The 17,427-nt window shown below is 33.3% G+C and overlaps 1 protein-coding gene across 1 annotated transcript in view; it reads left to right on the top strand.

Annotated features, from left to right (window-relative positions):
- LRP1B (LDL receptor related protein 1B) overlaps positions 1-17,427 on the top strand; it is a 1,825,680-nt gene that overhangs the window by 1,556,239 nt on the left and 252,014 nt on the right. The window contains exons 48-54 of the mRNA XM_072789062.1: positions 140-253; positions 497-646; positions 3,417-3,539; positions 5,296-5,415; positions 9,891-10,019; positions 13,156-13,278; positions 17,145-17,285. Coding sequence (XP_072645163.1) covers positions 140-253; positions 497-646; positions 3,417-3,539; positions 5,296-5,415; positions 9,891-10,019; positions 13,156-13,278; positions 17,145-17,285 — 900 coding nt within the window. The remainder of the gene's footprint in view (positions 1-139; positions 254-496; positions 647-3,416; positions 3,540-5,295; positions 5,416-9,890; positions 10,020-13,155; positions 13,279-17,144; positions 17,286-17,427) is intronic.

The raw sequence follows: 17,427 nt of genomic DNA, 5'->3' as shown, positions 1-17,427 counted from the left end.
TTAATGGCTTTCCCACTACAACAAAGTCGAAAAATCGTGCAGAACCGTGGTAAGTTGGGGACCATCCGTACTCAAAATATTAGAGCAAGGAGTCACTTTTGTCTCATCTATCCGTTTATTTACATCCCTGTCTTTCCAGTTTCAACCTGTGCCGCTGTTGAGTTCCGTTGTGCAGATGGAACATGCATTCCAAGATCAGCACGGTGCAACCAGAACATAGATTGCGCAGATGCTTCAGATGAAAAGAACTGCAGTAAGATATTCCATTACCTTTTGTTTGTTCATCCCTGGGTACCTTTGGCATTCCGTCTAACACTGCCCAATGTTTCACTGAACCTTGCCCAGCGATGATATGTAATTAACCCCTGTTGTGTAGGATAATTGCGTTTCTATTTCTTCAAATGAGGTTAATGTTTCTTGTTTCTGTGCCCTGCATAGAAGGCTCCTAATCTTTGCAGATGAGGTGTTTTTCATTTTTCTATTTGCCTCCTTGTAGATAATACAGATTGTACACATTTCTATAAACTTGGAGTGAAAACCACAGGGTTTATAAGATGTAATTCGACCTCACTGTGTGTCCTGCCAAGCTGGATATGTGATGGTTCTAACGACTGTGGGGACTACTCAGATGAATTAAAATGCCCAGGTAATTCTAGAAAGAAAAAAAAAAAAAAAAAAAAAAAAACTTACCTTGAGCTTTAGAGGCTCATTGTATAAAATAAACTTATTAAATATGTCCAGTGGTTAGGATTAAAATTTAAATGATGAGTAAATTACAAGGGATCATCCTGTTCCAAACATGCCCCTTGATCTTTTTTAATGAGTTATGAAATGATACTCAAGAAATCTGTTCTATATTTGGATCGATTTCCTTTTAAGGTTCAGTTCATGATTAATCCTCTTAAAGTTGATGATTAAGTCTTAAAATTTGTGATCTCTAAAGTTGCCAGGGAGGTATTACATAGTGAGAAAAAACTATGCATACACTAAAGGGAAAGAGAAACATTTCTTACCACTAGCTTTACTCAATGCCATACAGCTTGTATTTGTCATGTTAGACTGTTTGATGAAGTTTACACAATCTTTTGACATAGTAGTATGGGGTAATAGCAATTATCACTGAGTCAGGGCCAGAAAGGCATATTTATATCTGACTTTTAACCATCTTTACATACATAAATTCTAAAAGTGTCATTTGTATTCTTAGCAGAATGTTTTCCATTAAAAAGTCATGATCCTGTTCTTTCAAATTATTTCAGAAAACAAATGAAAAAAAAAAAAAAAAGAAAAGAAGAGTGTTAAATTACTGTAACTGGAAGTAGATATGATTTATAGGAAACTATTAAATGTGTCCTCATACTATATTTCTTTCTCCTTATCCTGCTGCTCCACTCACTTTTTCCATGTTTAGTTGACATATAATAATTTTTTGAAATATTTTAAGAAATTATATTCGTAGATATTCTATACAGCAGCATAAACACGTGCACACAATCTACTGTGAAATACCTATATTTTTAATTCATAATCTATCACCTAATTGGGCAATAGCAGATTCCTTTTATTTATTTTTTGTTTTCGTGCGCAACAGTGTGTAACATTCTATGATACCATTTTTGTTCCTTCTAGATTTGGAAGGCTAGCTGCATTGTAGAAGGAACTCAAGGACTTTTCTGGCTTTATGAAGAATTTTTATATACACTGGGGACTGTGGCTCACCACAACTCTTCCACATTATATTTCTAATTAAATAAAATATTTTAAAAGAAATATAGTAGCATTGATTTAGACTCATGGAGCCTAGGTGTCTAGATTCTTAATCCATTATTCTTTCTACAACAATTATGTACCTCACAGTAGCTATAGTTAATTTTAAAAATTAATATGAAGGTAACATATAGTGGATACCCATTAAACTTACATATATATAAAAACTTATTATATATCGCATATAATATATTATATTAATATAATATATTATACATAACAATATAACATGACTGTGGTCTTTATATATTGTTAATATTAATAAATTATTTTAAAAGTTAACTTTTAAATAAATAACTTTTAATTTATTATTACTTAAATTATTATTTAGTTAAATTATATTATTAACTAAATTAACTATTAGTTAATTATAGTTATATAATTAACTAATAGTTATATAATAGTAATTATACTATTAACTATTAACTTAATTATTATTTAGTGAAATTATATTATTAAATTTAGTTAATACATTATTAATTTATTAATTTAGTTATTTAAAATAACTTTTAAATAAAGAATTGTGATTATAATGAAGAAGAAAGGGGAGCTCATGTAGACTAATAAGACAGGTAGATAGACAGAAAGCCAGTAGTGGGTCAGTCTAAATACCTTAGTTTGTATTGAGGCTAGTCCTAAGAAAAAGTAAGACATAAATCACAGGACTTTTGGGTTTAGTGGTGAATTTTGTCAAAAATTTTACTCTCATTTTTAATCTACAAAGTTGACAGTTGAAAAGATATAATGAAATAATTATCTTAATACAGCTACAATGGATTATTGTTGTGTGATTATTACAGTGTGAATAGATTATTATAGTGTAATATATATACTCTAAAATTTGCTTCCAAATTGGCTCTGGACCAGTCAGTCTAAAACTATGTAAACCTGATGGTGCAAGGGAACTGATGACATTCAGTTGAGAAAAATCTAATATTTTATATGCAGCCTTAGAAGTCAGAATAATACAAAACTCTACAATCTAAAAATATATATATAAAATAATTTTACATACAAATACATATGATTCTCATGATATTTCTCATGATTAACAGTTCTAGAGATTCTATTATAAGTTGTCTTTCTTTTTAAAATAAAGAAGGCTTGTATAAACCTCATCAAAGCATTCTCAGATTATAGGACAGTAGGAGCACCATGCCCACACTTTCTCAGTAAAAATCCATTAATCTTTTTATGTTATTTATTTTTATGAATATAGAATTACAGGCATTTTCCACCAAAGATGCTTCTTTGGCCTTAGGCTCATTCACTTTATAATTGCCTCAGTTATTTTATTTAATTTATCTTAATGTGAATCCACATTATTTGGATTTAACAAGTTTTTTCATTAGTATCTTCCTTCAGATCCAGGATCCAATCCTAGATCGGATTTGATTATCATGTCTTCCTTGTCTCCTCTGGTCTGTGCTGGGGTTTTTGTTGTTTTTTGTTTGTTTGTTTTAGCTTTTCCTTGGTTTTCATGACCTTGACCCTCTTGAAGAGACCATCTTGGCTCTTTTTTTTTTAATTCAAGTATTCTTATTTATATCTTCCAGTTAAGGAATATTACTGTTTTATTATCTACCTATATTGTGGAAGTCTAAGATTAATTCAAATTATTTGACATTACATTTTGTATTTTATCACAGTTCAAAACAAACACAAATGTGAAGAAAATTATTTTGGTTGTCCTAGTGGAAGATGCATTTTGAATACCTGGGTATGTGATGGTCAGAAAGATTGTGAGGATGGACTTGATGAATTCCACTGTGGTGAGACATTATATGTTATTCTATATGTCATATTATTATTCATATGCCAGTGTTTTATTACATAGGGCTTTTATATAAAACATTACTAATTAATTTTAACAATTATCATTTTTATTAGATAATACAAAAATTAACATAGAGCAGAAGAACTTAAAATGAGGAATAAGTCTCCTGCCCCAGACTTTTCTTTCAACTTTTCCTGCTTTTGTTAGTGGTTACCTTCATTGGTCTAAATGATGTACCTTTATTTTCGGGCCTATTAATTTAAAATGTTAACATATTTACTTTCTGCAATGAAAAATAAGGATTTAGCTCCCTACTTACTATTGACTAAAATTATTCTAAATGTTTCTATTAATTACATGTTTAGCTTTAAATAGTACTTAAATTTGTATTTCCTCAAACTCTCGTCTTTCACCACCTGCCTCCTAATTTCTGTGTGTGTGTACACTTATTTTACTTGGCAAGGCAAGACAGATTTTTAAAATTTATTTTATAGAATTTATGGATTTTTTTATTTCTAGGCCAAAGAAATTTCCTATAGGGAAAGAAAACATATATTCACTATTTTCATTTAACACAAATAACATACACTATGGTGAATAGACAAAATAGAAGAAAAGATTAAAAATGGATCCTCTATGAAATGTCAAACTCCTCTAAAAGTAAATGTCATCTTGAAATATGAAGGTGCATTTTGTTTGATTAAGATGCTATATATCTTTACATTAGAGCCAGATTGTGAACAGGATTAACAGAGAACTTTACAAATAGTTTATGTAGATTCATAGTATCTGGATAGGAAGCCATTAGATGGTTGTATTTTCTTTAGTTTCATTTTTTCCAGTCTTTAGTTTTTCTAAATTTCTCTCTTTTACAAGTATCTAAGTGAATATTTTAAATTAAGATACAAGGTTTAAAGTAGTCTATAGCATCAAAATCTAAATGTTTATTTTTATCACAATTTACATTTGTAATAGCTGAATTTGGAAAGATATGATTTTTGGATCTTGTCTGGTGATGCTGAGTGGAGGGATAGGCTGAGGGTGGAGGAGAACAATCATAAACCTCACCTTGGAATTAAATAGAATACATTATTATAAATGAATAATTTGGTAATAAAATAAAAGCCACCTTACCAATGATTTTGGATTATTATTAGTCAGACTTTAGTGTCCTCAAAAGAAGTAAAAATATCTAAGTGTTTAGTATGTATGGATGTGAAACTGGTGACTTGTCATCAAGCTACACCTTCTTAGTCACCCCATCATTAAGAACAAATATATATGCTGGTGAATATATCATATTGTAATTTTGCCTATGACACATTTTTTCCCTCTATTTCTCCAAAAAGCAATTAAAAATTAGAAGGAATGACTAGACCACACTTGGAATATTTGTTTTATATCTGTGCACCAGGTGTTGTGTTTTTTGTCTTTGTTTTTAAATGACACCCTGGAATATATTTAGGGGAGAGTGGCTAGCGTAATGAGTAGCTCAAAGTCAAACCCTGTGAAAATTCTGTGGGAGGAAAAATGTTGCATAACCTGGCCACTGAGAGGGAATACACAGGCTGTTGTCAAAATTTCATAGAGCTGTCATAGGAGAAGAAGAATTTGGCTTGTTTTATCATAAGACAATTTATTTTAGCAGAGTCTAAGGAAGGACTTTCTCATTGTCAGATCTGTCCTAAGACAGTCTCAAATTATATTTTTTTCTTTTTCATCTAAAACAAAGATTTTTGTTTGTTTTCTAGATTCTTCTTGTTCTTGGAACCAATTTGCTTGTTCTGCACAAAAATGTATATCTAAACATTGGATCTGTGATGGAGAGGATGATTGCGGGGATGGATTAGATGAAAGTGATAGCATTTGCGGTGAGTTGTTTCTTTTGTGTTCTCAAGTTTGAGGCATATGATATATATGCACTTGTATTTTAGATCATATATAAAACTCTGTTTTCCACTGTGTTAAATTTAGCATTACATTTCTATCTAGTGGATTTATGATTTTAATGACAACCTATTATTCTATTATTTTTATATACAGTTATTCAATTTTTAGAATTTTTTCTGAATATTCACACAGTGAATGTATTTGTTAATTTTACTTTTTTAGTCTTCAAATTCTTCTTTAGCCTAGATCTAAATGACTGGGATTACTTGCATCAAGTGATCAAACATTTTTCATAGCCTTTGATATGAATAGTTAAATTACCCTTCAAAATATCCTGATTTATACTGCCACAAGCCACACACTATTTGCATTTGTATATATATGTATTTTGGTGATTATTATTATTGAATTATAGGAAGTAAAAAAGGGGGCTATTGTATATAATTTTAAAATGTACTTCAAAAAACAGCTTTATAGGATTAGAGTTTGAGTGTCCTACTACATATCAACTACAAAGCCAATGTAATTTTTAAATAATCATAAACATTAAACAAATAGCTTAAATGGAATTATTAACTTAAAATTTTAAGAGGTAAAAGAGGAGGTGGTCCAAACTGGATAAATTTATAACAAATAGCCAGGCATTCTATTAATTTATTTACATGCCTATTTGTCTATCTTTCTGATCTATTTCTATATGTGTTTGTATTTATAGGCATAAAATATTTAGTCATTATATTAGCACTGTTTCATAGCTGTTATTCTACCCTATTTTAGAGGGAAAAGGATCTGAGTCATCGGATAAGGTACATGTACAGAGTTAAGTATACTTAACACCACTTTTAAATTTCAGTAGTTGTGGCCTGCTTTTTAGGTCACTATCATGGAGACAGATAGATAGGATTTTATACTACTGAAGCCAAACTGAAGTTCTCTGTAAATAATATAAAATTGGAAGTGTCCTCTGAAAGTAGGCAGTTTATTTTCTGGTATTTAAGCCACCCCAAATCTACTTTTTATTTACACAGCTGAAACAACTTAGTTATACAACAGATAAAGATAGAAAGATCACTATCAAAAAGTTCTGAAAGGAAAAAGAAATCAGTAATCAATTGTATTGTCTAGCTGGTCACTTTTAACTCTTTTGTTTCTCTTTGCTATTAATTTTCTTTGATTTTAACAAAATAATTACCTACTTAGGATGGATGGGTTGAACATGTTTCCAGTCTTTAAAATCATCTTGCTTTTTGATCCTTTGTTTAACCCTACATTAAATGGCTCAATTGGTACTTCTGTCCTTCCTGAGTGGATACAATATAGAAGAAGATATAAAGACCCTGAAACCAGAGTTGAATCCTCCTGCATCTGTATTTTCCTTACCTATTAAGAGGATACAAAAAAGAACTCCTTTATGTAACTATAGTGCTCATCTAACATGACTCAGGTACACAATATAAATTAATTTATTTCCCTTCTCTTTTGTTCAATTTCTCCTGCTCTCTCCCTTATTTTTCAGTATTATTACCACATCTACATCTATCAGAGCCCTGATAATTTTTTTTAAGAATTAAAATGGTAATGGACATGTTTACCTATTATCAAAACACCCAGTCTATTTCATTTAATTACAGGCTGCATTTACATGCTAACTACCAACCTGGTGACACATTAAAAAAAAAAAAAAAAACCTGCTTTCGACTCAGTATCATTCAAAGCACTGAATTTAATATACTAGAATTGGAAAGGAATTTTATAAATAATTTATTTCAGTGGTTCTCCTCTCTAGTGCACAAAAGATCCTTCTTAGAAGTTTGTTAAAAATGTAGATTCTTAATCTTCACCTTCAAATATTCTAATGTGGGCTGTAAACACAACCTTTCTTAAGAAGCACAATAATGGTTCTGACTTGGAAATCTGAGGATCTCATTTTGAAAATCGTCATCTGGGCTCCTGGGTGGCTCAGTCAGTTAAACGTCTGCTTTGGCTCAGCTCATGATCTCAGGATTCTGGGATCATCGTGCTCCTAGCTCCATGAGGATCTTGCTTGTCCCTCAGTCCCCTGCCTGCTGCTCCTCCTGCTTGCGCTCTCTCTCTCTCTCTCTCTCTCTCTCTCTCATAAATAAATAAAAGCTTAAAAAAAAAAAGAATTACCTCTGGTCCACCTTCATCATTTGACAGATGAAAAAAGAGAAACTCAAAGAAGTTAACAAATTGCCTGAGGTCACCCAGTGACCGTCAGTGATGACAGGGCTAAGACCCGAATTCAGATTTCCTGAATGCTTCCTAAATGGGATGGTGACTCTAACCAATCAAATATTATGTCTGAGCAGGTGCACAGGATGTATCTGGTAGAAATCTTTCAGCTTGTCTTCTTCCTTTCTTGGGATTCATTTCCCTGAGGAAGGCAATGTGTCTCCAGATGGCAGGGGTAACTATGGAATGAAGCCATGAGTTTTTTCTTTGGCCCATTTTCTTTCCAATTGACTATGATGTTTTGGCATGCTCTTAATACAGAATCTGTTAAATACTATCAAGGGAGCCAGAAAATTAGCTGCAAAGAGCTTTATGCCATTTTATAGCTTGAGGTATCTTAGTAATTATCTAGTCATACCCCTCATTTTACAAATAGTGAAACTCAGACACTAGTCTTCTCCAAGGTCATACAGAATTAAATTTCTCAACAGCCAAATTGATGTTATATCTATTATGCCTACCCTGAGAATAAATTGGGGTGATAATAAGAAAGTAGAAAAGGAAGTATCAAAACTTCCTTACCAAAAGAGAATGCAGTTTGTAAAAATCCCAAGCTAAATAACAAAAATATTATGGAAATTAAAGCACTAATTGAGAGCATAATAGTGAAAGTGACACTTTATATTCTTATAGCAAGCTTGAAAAGATAGATCATAATAAAGAATAGTATAAAAATAAATTCCGTAGGAACGTAATTCTATTATAGAAGGTATTAAAGACATAATAGGTAGCAGGTAAATTCATTTTTAAATGAAAGCAACATTTATTTAATAGATTTTTATGATTTCTCCCCAGTAATAGAGATCATATTAAATCTCGTCCTATTAGCACAGATCCTCTATCCAATGAAAAAATCTGAATTACCTGGAGCACTTTTCTATATTCACTTGCCATCCTGTCCTCCAAGCTAAAGTATATGTCAAGGACAGTCATGTTTATGATGGAAAAAATCCTCAAAGGGTTTTATTTTGGCACCCTGCTGCCCTCCATATTGAAAGCATTGCAATAAAAGGCATTATCTGCTCATAACCACTCTACAGCTGAAAAGAAAGATGATAATGGTTATATAATTAAACCATTTTGGTCACTGCTTTAAATGTTTGGAACCAAATATCTCTCATCATTTTATTCAGTCATATTTTCTTCCTGCAGATATTAGCATTTAAAAAACTAATTCTAGCAATGCATGTTTCAGCATCTATTCTACAGGTAGCTTTTGCTCACAGGAAAATGAAGTTAAAGAAAAGTTAGAACATGATCTCAGGGTCTTGTAACTGATTCACTCAACAAGTAATTTCTATAAATAAACAAAGCATTCCATATGTACAACTGTACTGGAGGCTAGGAAAACATCATGAGAAATAATCCTGTTCTATTCCATATGATTGCCTTATACCCATATAAGGAGAAACAAAGGGACCACCTATGACTCTTTAACTTTATCATCAGAGTCAGCAAGCATATATATATTTTTTTTTTCTGCATACATTTGAAAAACATGCCTCTAAGGGGAACATAGAATTACAGAGCAGAGAAAAAGTAGATTCTATTTATTAAGTGTGTAAAAACAAAAGGAACGTGTGTACATTTATTCTCTTCAACAACACAAGGTAGGGAGTAACAGTCATGACCTCAGTTGTTAAGAGAAGGTGCTTAGGAATCAGAAGGGTTTTTGGATCCCCAACTCAATACGTGGGCAACTTGTGACATTCTGCACGCTATTCAGCTTCTGTGAACCTCAGTTTCCTATCAGTGAAATGACACTAATAATAGTCCTGGTTGGGATTTTTGCAAGAATCAAATGACTAAATATATTAAGTGCTTAGCATGTATTAAGTAATAAAAATGCCATTATTTTTATTATCCTTTTAGGTTCAGTCTTTGAGAAATTTTATCATCATTTATTACCAATTCTATGCCATTTCTATGCCTTGCTACCTCTTCTAAGGAGAAAAGATTTTTATTATTTTCTGCCATGCAGCCTTAGGACATCTAATACCTGCATTTAGGAAGGAATGCATCCCGAGAGGAAAATGCATAAACATCTCTAGGAGAAGGACACTGTGTGATGATTTGATAGCAATAATCTCTTCCTTTTCAGCAGCATTCTTCTGTTTCCTTTCTCTCTACAGGGAATATAAGCCTGAGCCCTTTCCCAGCAGACGTGTAGTGATCTTAATAGCATTCTTTCCTTGGGTTTCAGGCGCTGCGACCTGTGCAGTCGACATGTTCAGCTGCCAGGGCTCCCACGCGTGTGTGCCACGACACTGGCTGTGTGATGGTGAAAGGGACTGTCCTAACGGAAGTGATGAGCTCTCCACAGCGGGCTGTGGTAGGACACGTGGGGCTCTGTGTGAAGGAAGGCAGACTCTTGCTTTTGCAGTACTCACCATATCACATTTTCTCTCACTTTCCCAATCCCTGGACTCATAAGTAGTATCAGAATTCATCAGGTGCCATGTGGTCACCATAATAGTCCAGCAACCCCTCTACCTGCTGTTCAGAGTTTTTCAAACATGCAGAGGGAGACTACCCATTTTAAAACCATTCTGATGAACCCAGATTCATCATTTCGCTTCTGAGGTTATGTAGCTTCCTGATGTGTGTGTGACTGTGGGAGATTTGTTATTTTTTTTTCTAGAACCCCAACCCTACCCCCACAAAGGCTTTTAGATTGCCTATTACGGACACTCTATAAATGGCTGATGTGATCCCAAATAACTACTGATCAGAAGGTCAGTAAACACCTATTAGTCCTACGGAGAGGGTATTAACCCTTAGGTCAGGTAAAAATAGTATGGCTATAGCTGAATGAAGCCAGGGGATTGGGGGAACACCTTAGGAGGTCAGACGATTTATTAAGTCTCTGACTCTTGGTCACCTCAGGAAATTTTCACGGAATTGCTCAACAGTAAAAATTTAGATAAATTCCTTTGCTTGATCAAGAGAATAAAGGAGCCGAGTATTTGAATGCAGGTCCCAAGGTCACATGGGGATCTATTGAGATGAGCAATTTGTCAGAAACAGCGCTGTGAGTTCTGCTCATTAAAGTGAATTCTGCTAATTATCTCACCAAGGACCCGTCTTGAGGTCTTTACAACTGTATTTGAAGCCGTACCGTAGGTGTGTGTGTATGCGGGTGTGCGTGTGTGGAGGTGGAAGGGGTAGTTAAGTGGAGAAGGAAGAACAAACTTTGAGGCAGGCCTATGAGCACAGAACTCACGCTATAATAGAATGATTCACTTTGATCTTGAAACTGATTTGTGTGTCTGTAAAGGTCAATGGGGCTACTGAGGGCTACATAATAAAGGATTATGCCTCAATTCAGGGACCAGATGGTCCCAGTATACTGTTGCTATTGTAGCAAGTTAACACTCTGGGAGGCATATTAGCACTTTTGGAACACATGGGTGCTATTAAGTAAATTATGCTAAAATACAACAAATTGTACTCAAGTGACCTGAAAGCGTTAATGCTAAATAAGCCTCTGTTGCTTATGTTTCAAAAAAAAAAAAAAAAAAAAAGAATTCACGTATTAGAATTGGCATAATTCACTGGAGTTATATAAGCTGTCATACAGTTCAAAGTTAGAGGAGTTATTAGTAACTGCATTTTACTTTGATTATAATGGGCAGCTCCTACGTGGCTTCCGCATCATTTTTGAAGATAAGTTTGTTGAAAATAAATTACACTTGATTAAACCCAAGGAATCCTTTTTGTTTTACTTAGTCGTGTCTCTATTTTAGTCATTATGGACTTGAAAGCAGAGATTTCCTTTTTTTAAGACAGGGAAGTCTGGGGGTAGGGAGCCAATAGGGCTTGTAAAAGAATAATTATGCCTTAAGTGACAGATGAAATATAGAAATGATACGAGGTCATCACAAAGAAATAATATACAAAAAACACTAGAAGTGTCACTGAAGGATTTCAAGAAAAATAACGTTATTGAGTCATAAAGAACAAAGAGAAAAAAGAGAGAGGTGTTCTATGTAGAGGGAAGTGCCTATTAAGACATGGAAGGAGGTTAGAAGTCATGTAAATTTTTTCAAGTGCCCATTATGTGTCAATTATTTTGGTAGGTGCTTTTATTTGCATTATTGAGTTCCCAAAGTATCTCAGTGAAATGTTTTTGAGGATCTGCCAAAAATAATTGTTACACAGATAGGAATTTAAGTAGCATCCTGGAATTTATTGAGTTCCTGAAATGAGCTGATCTGCTTCATATACCTTATCTAGTTCCTGCAAGAAGTTTATCAGATAGGTTTTATTATCCCCATTAAACAGATAAAGAAACAGATGCAGCAAGAAGGTAAATACCTTCCTCAGGATACAAATTATAAGTAGCAGAGTGACCCTTTGCAAAGCCTTCCCCTTTCTAGTATCCTATAATGCCATGTTTCATAGTCCTTTTTTATTTAAAACTGAGATATAATTGACATATAGCATTGTATTAGTTTTAGGTGTACAACATAATGATTTGGTATATGCAATATTGTGCACTGATTACCACAATAAGTTTAGTTAACATCCATTATATAGAAGATTTTTTTACATTCAAAATACCCCAAACCTTGAGTCCTACCATAGCATTTATCCCTTAAACAAGACAAGGTAATTGAAAATGATCTCTTCAAACCACTGTGCTTCTATGCATATTGTTCTGTGCATATTAACATTAATTCACTCTGCACAAGTTACCAGCTTTCGAACTTTTGCTGAAAGTTATTGGACTTTTTGGTCAACCGTTCTCCCCCTTGGTTAGGACCTTAGCTACAGCACTATTGTCATGGCTCAGGATTCTGAAAGAATCGATATTCCATTTTGTGGATAGATATCCTAATTTGATGTGGTGCTTAATGCTTGGGCTTATCACACCATAGATCTTAATTTAACCCACAAGTTTTATTTTCATCTTAGAGACAATAACTTTCTTAGCTCTTTTGATGCTTTCTTTTCACTTCATCATAAGCATTAGCGCTTGGTAGTCTTTTCAGTTCCATTTTTCACAAGAAAGCAAGGTTTTAATTTTTTTTTATCACTTTACTAATATTAGTAAAGGAATGAGGAGAGAAAAAATCTAGCCACATTATTACAGTTGAGTGTTTTTTGTTTTTGTTTTTGTTTTGTTTGTTTGTTTGTTTTTTATCACATGAATGTTTGAATTCATCCCTGAGCAAACTTACAGACTGCTAAATGTCCTGAAATTTTCGGTCACTCTGGAATTGTTGAATGTATTAATACTGAAACTTTGAATTACATTCATATATTTGGTATATGTCTGTATGTTAATATATATTATGAATTTATATGTAGTTGATATATATTATGAATAGAATATTGAGCAAACTTTTCTTTTTCTAAATAACTATAATTATTGAGTATAATAACATACATTCCCCAAACTCCTCACATGGGGAAAAGTAAAATAGGGACTCATCTAACTTTATTCTTTGTGATATCTTTCTTAGCTCCCAATAATACATGTGATGAAAATGCTTTCATGTGTCATAATAAAGTGTGCATCCCCAAGCAATTTGTTTGTGACCATGATGATGACTGTGGAGATGGCTCAGATGAGTCACTGCAGTGTGGTAAGCATATTCAGACTTTTCATGGAAGACATTCTTTGGCTAAATAATGGTCTTTTAGGATGACTCAGGAAATAAATAAATGACAAAAACAACACATTTCTTAGTATCACTAAGGGCATGTAAGCTCAGTTATCCATAGTAGTACCTCAATAACCTCTTTAAACTCTAATGCGTAATTATACATTGATTTGGAGATCATGTCTACATATAATATGTTCTTATTAGGAAGCACATGGGGGAAATAGTTATAAAATGTCTTGGTTGAAAAACAATATATGGCTAGCTAATTCAATCTTATAGCCAAATCAAGTATTTGAATGAAGAAAAAATAGAATTCACAATTATCAGAGAAGCTGTATAATTAATATTCTTCTTTCACCTTATCTTCTTACATGTGTGCTTATTTCTTAAAATTTAATATTATTGTGACATTTGTCTTGTCATCGCATATATATTTAGCTGACCATCACATATATAATGTATATATAGATACAAATGTAACTTTTGTAGTGAAAATCATGAAAAGTTCTTACTTGAAATTGAAATTTTACACAAACTTAGTATTTTTGTAAAAAACAAAAACTTAAATGTGTACATGAATAAATATAAGATGAAAAGCCATAAAATCCACATATAATCATGAAAGGCAGTAGATTTAGTGCCCTCCTTTGTTCTCCTTATGTTGTGTCTATAGTCTTGGTCTTTGATAACAATCTCTTTGAAATCAGCGGATCCCAGTTTTTATGATCTTTTCACCATTAAGTCATGGTATTGATGTGATATTTTAAAAGGTGCATCATACCTTGAGATGTAAATTTGAAGTAGAGTTATGTCTGATTGAGTATCTTCCCTCTGCTAGACACTTATGCAGTTGATATGGAAATGAATGAGACAGATTCCACTAGAAGAAATTGCAGACAAACAGGAAAATCAGAAATACACACTAGAATAATAGCACACGTTGTCAGATGTGACTAAGAATCACAATACATGGGATCAGAGCTGAGAGAATAATTTTTGAAGCACTATGGGACGCTTGGGTGGCTCAGCAGTTGAGCACCTACCATCGGCCCAGGGTGTGATCCCGGAATTTGGGATTAAGTCCCACATCAGGCACCTTGCAGGGAGCCTGCTTCTCCCTCTGCCTGTGTCTCTGCCTCTCTCTCTCTCTGTCTCTCATGAATAAATAAATACAATCTTTAGAAAAAATTATTAAAAAAATTTTTTGAAGCACTAAAGAATAGAAGCAGAGAGAATGTTAGAGAAAGTCATGTGTAGATGGTAGATAAAATAACACAGTGGTTAAAATCACGGACTTGGAGCCAGATGGCCTGGGTCTAGATTCTGGCTCGGACGCCTAGTATCTGTATGACCTTTGAAGTTATTTCACATTTCTGCACCTCAATTCCTCATCTGTAAAAAAATAAAAGACAACATTGTTTAACTCTTATGGCTGTTGAGAGAATTAAATTAGTTAATATTTGTAAAGTGCTTAGAATAGTTCTGGACACATAGAAAGTTCTATTTATATTTCCAAATGGCTACATATTGACATAGTTGAAGAATAATAGTCTTTTGTGAGGTAAATTGAAATTAGAAAGTTGAAACTGGATCCGGGGAAGTCTGAAATATAATGTTAAAGAATTTGTGTTTAATTATTTTGGCTCTCAGTTGACAGCACACATTTGAAACGGGAATGCCACAGTCAAAATATGTTTCAGAATCATCTTTTTCAGCAGAGTGGATAAAATATTGCCCTGCGACAGGGGAGCCGTTAGGTGGAAAGTAAGCTAGCTAGAAGATAATTGCAATAGTTCTGGTGATTAATGATGTGATGATAAACCAGGACAGAAATGGTGGAATGGAAAGAACAGTATGGGTCAGGATTCATTTAGAGTCCTATATGGAGGATAAAGGAGAATTTCTAGCTTGGATGACTTGGTGGATGGCGTTACCATCATTAATGGGCTTTGGAACACAAGAGGTTAAGGGCCAAGTTTTCCTGATGTAGAAGAAGAGAAATGTAAATAATAATAATAATAATAATAATAATAATAATAATAAATTTTGGATGTTTTGAATATGAAGTGTTAATCAGACAATAACATGAAGTTATACAGTGAGTGTTTGAAAATTTAGTTCCAGAGGTCACCAGTATGATCTCTGCAAATATAATTAATTTGCTGGCCATCGGCATAAAGCTGATATTCAAAATATGAAAAAAATTGAAAACAGCCAACACTGCAGAAAGGAAAAGAGGAAAACAATAGGCTAAAGATTGAAGTTAGGGCTTCACCTGCAATATTTTAGGATGGAAGAGGAGAGGACTTCATACAGAAAGAAGGATACAAGGAAACAGCCAAAGTAAGACAACGTCATGGGGAATGGATTGTAAATATTAAACCAGGAAATTATTTACAAGGTAGTATGCTCAACAATATCAAATGCTGCAGGAAAGTGAAATATATAAGAGTGTGATACACCCTTGAATTTGACACTTGTCACTTGGTATTTGCTGGCTTCAAGAGGATTTTAAGAAGGTAGATGTTGTAGAAATGGATTGAATGAATGGAGGCTGAACTGGAGATAAGTAAGGGAATGCTGGGTAGAGTGGTAGGAAAGAAGGATAATGTGTACATAAGAGTTATGTGGATGGATTATTTTTTTAAAGATTTTTATTTTTATTTATTTGAGAGAGAAGAGAGAGAGTGTGAGTGAGCAGAGGGAAGGGAAGAGTAAAAGAATCCTCAAACAGACTCCCACTGAGCATGGAGCTCTACTGGGGACTTGATCCCAGGACCCCGAAATCATGACCTGAGCCTAAATCAAGCGTCAGTTGCTCAACTGACTGAGCCACCCAGGCTCCTCTGATGGATTTTTATTGTCACTGGGCTGGGAGAGACTTGAATGTAATGTATATATTGACCAAGGAGAATGAACTAGTGAAGAGGGCAAGGGAGGAAGAAAGAGCAGGGAAACTAAAATTGTTTCTAAACTCTGCAGTTTGCCATTCAGTATGACAAACCTTTCAATTGTATTATCATTGTTGAAATATTTTTCTATTGGTATTCTATTTATTTGTTAACAAACATACATATCTTATTTCCTATCTTCAAAAGTAAAATATATATACCAGGTTTACCAGAAAGTTTCTAATAGCAATGACAGTTTTCATTGTTAAGAAACTTAGGAAAAATTCAATCTAAAACTCATAATAGTCAAAATCAAATGAGTTTTACTTATAAATAGGCATAGATATGAACATTAAAAATTGACGGGTTGATACTGTGATTTGAATAAAGCTTTTTAGTGCCTCTAAGTATCAATATGTAGGATAATTACAATAGTTGTGTGCTTATTGCTTTATAAATTGACTTTAAAAAAATTTTTTAACAATCTCTTTAAACTTCCAAATGCTGCTTCCCAAACATAAACATGGCATTATGGCTTCTGAGAATTATCATTGTAACTCGGAATCACTTCATCCATATGTTCTGGTACTATACCTAACCAAGCTTAGTCTTGAAAAAACATTAATAGCTTTATTCTTGTTTTCCATTCAAAGGAAAATCTTTAGGACATAGATTATAGGTGAATAGAGACAGTATCGTTGAGTATTGCACTTTTGTTTCCTCACCTAGAAACAATAAGATTGCCTTGTTTTTTATTTTCTTTCCTGGACCTTAACCCCACTTCTTAACCACAAATATCTCTTACAAGTATGACCACTGTCCCAAAAAGGAATAAGAAACATTTCCTATAGAAGACATAGATAGGTCCCATGGTTAACTAGGTATGGTGTACGTTAGGGAATGCAGATTTAATATTTGTCATATGAATTAGAATGTTACTTTCTTTGTCTCTAGGATACCGAGAGTGTACTGCAGAAGAATTTAGTTGTGCTGATGGACGATGTCTCTTAAATACTCAATGGCAGTGTGATGGGGACTTTGACTGCTCTGATCATTCTGATGAAGCACCTTTAAACCCAAAGTGCAAAAGTGCAGGTACAGAAGATATATAATATGCTTATTCCAAAATTTGCTTTTCAATGGCAAAACTGTGACTCTGATTTTCAGTTCAGTCTAGTATGATATTCAATGAAAATAAATGCAAATAATTAAGCATGTGATGTTTCAAGTGATACCA

Source organism: Canis lupus, chromosome 20 (genome assembly GCF_048164855.1).
Source record: "Canis lupus baileyi chromosome 20, mCanLup2.hap1, whole genome shotgun sequence".
NCBI classification, from domain to species: Eukaryota; Metazoa; Chordata; class Mammalia; order Carnivora; family Canidae; genus Canis; species Canis lupus.
This window is presented reverse-complemented; position numbering and strand designations above follow the sequence as displayed.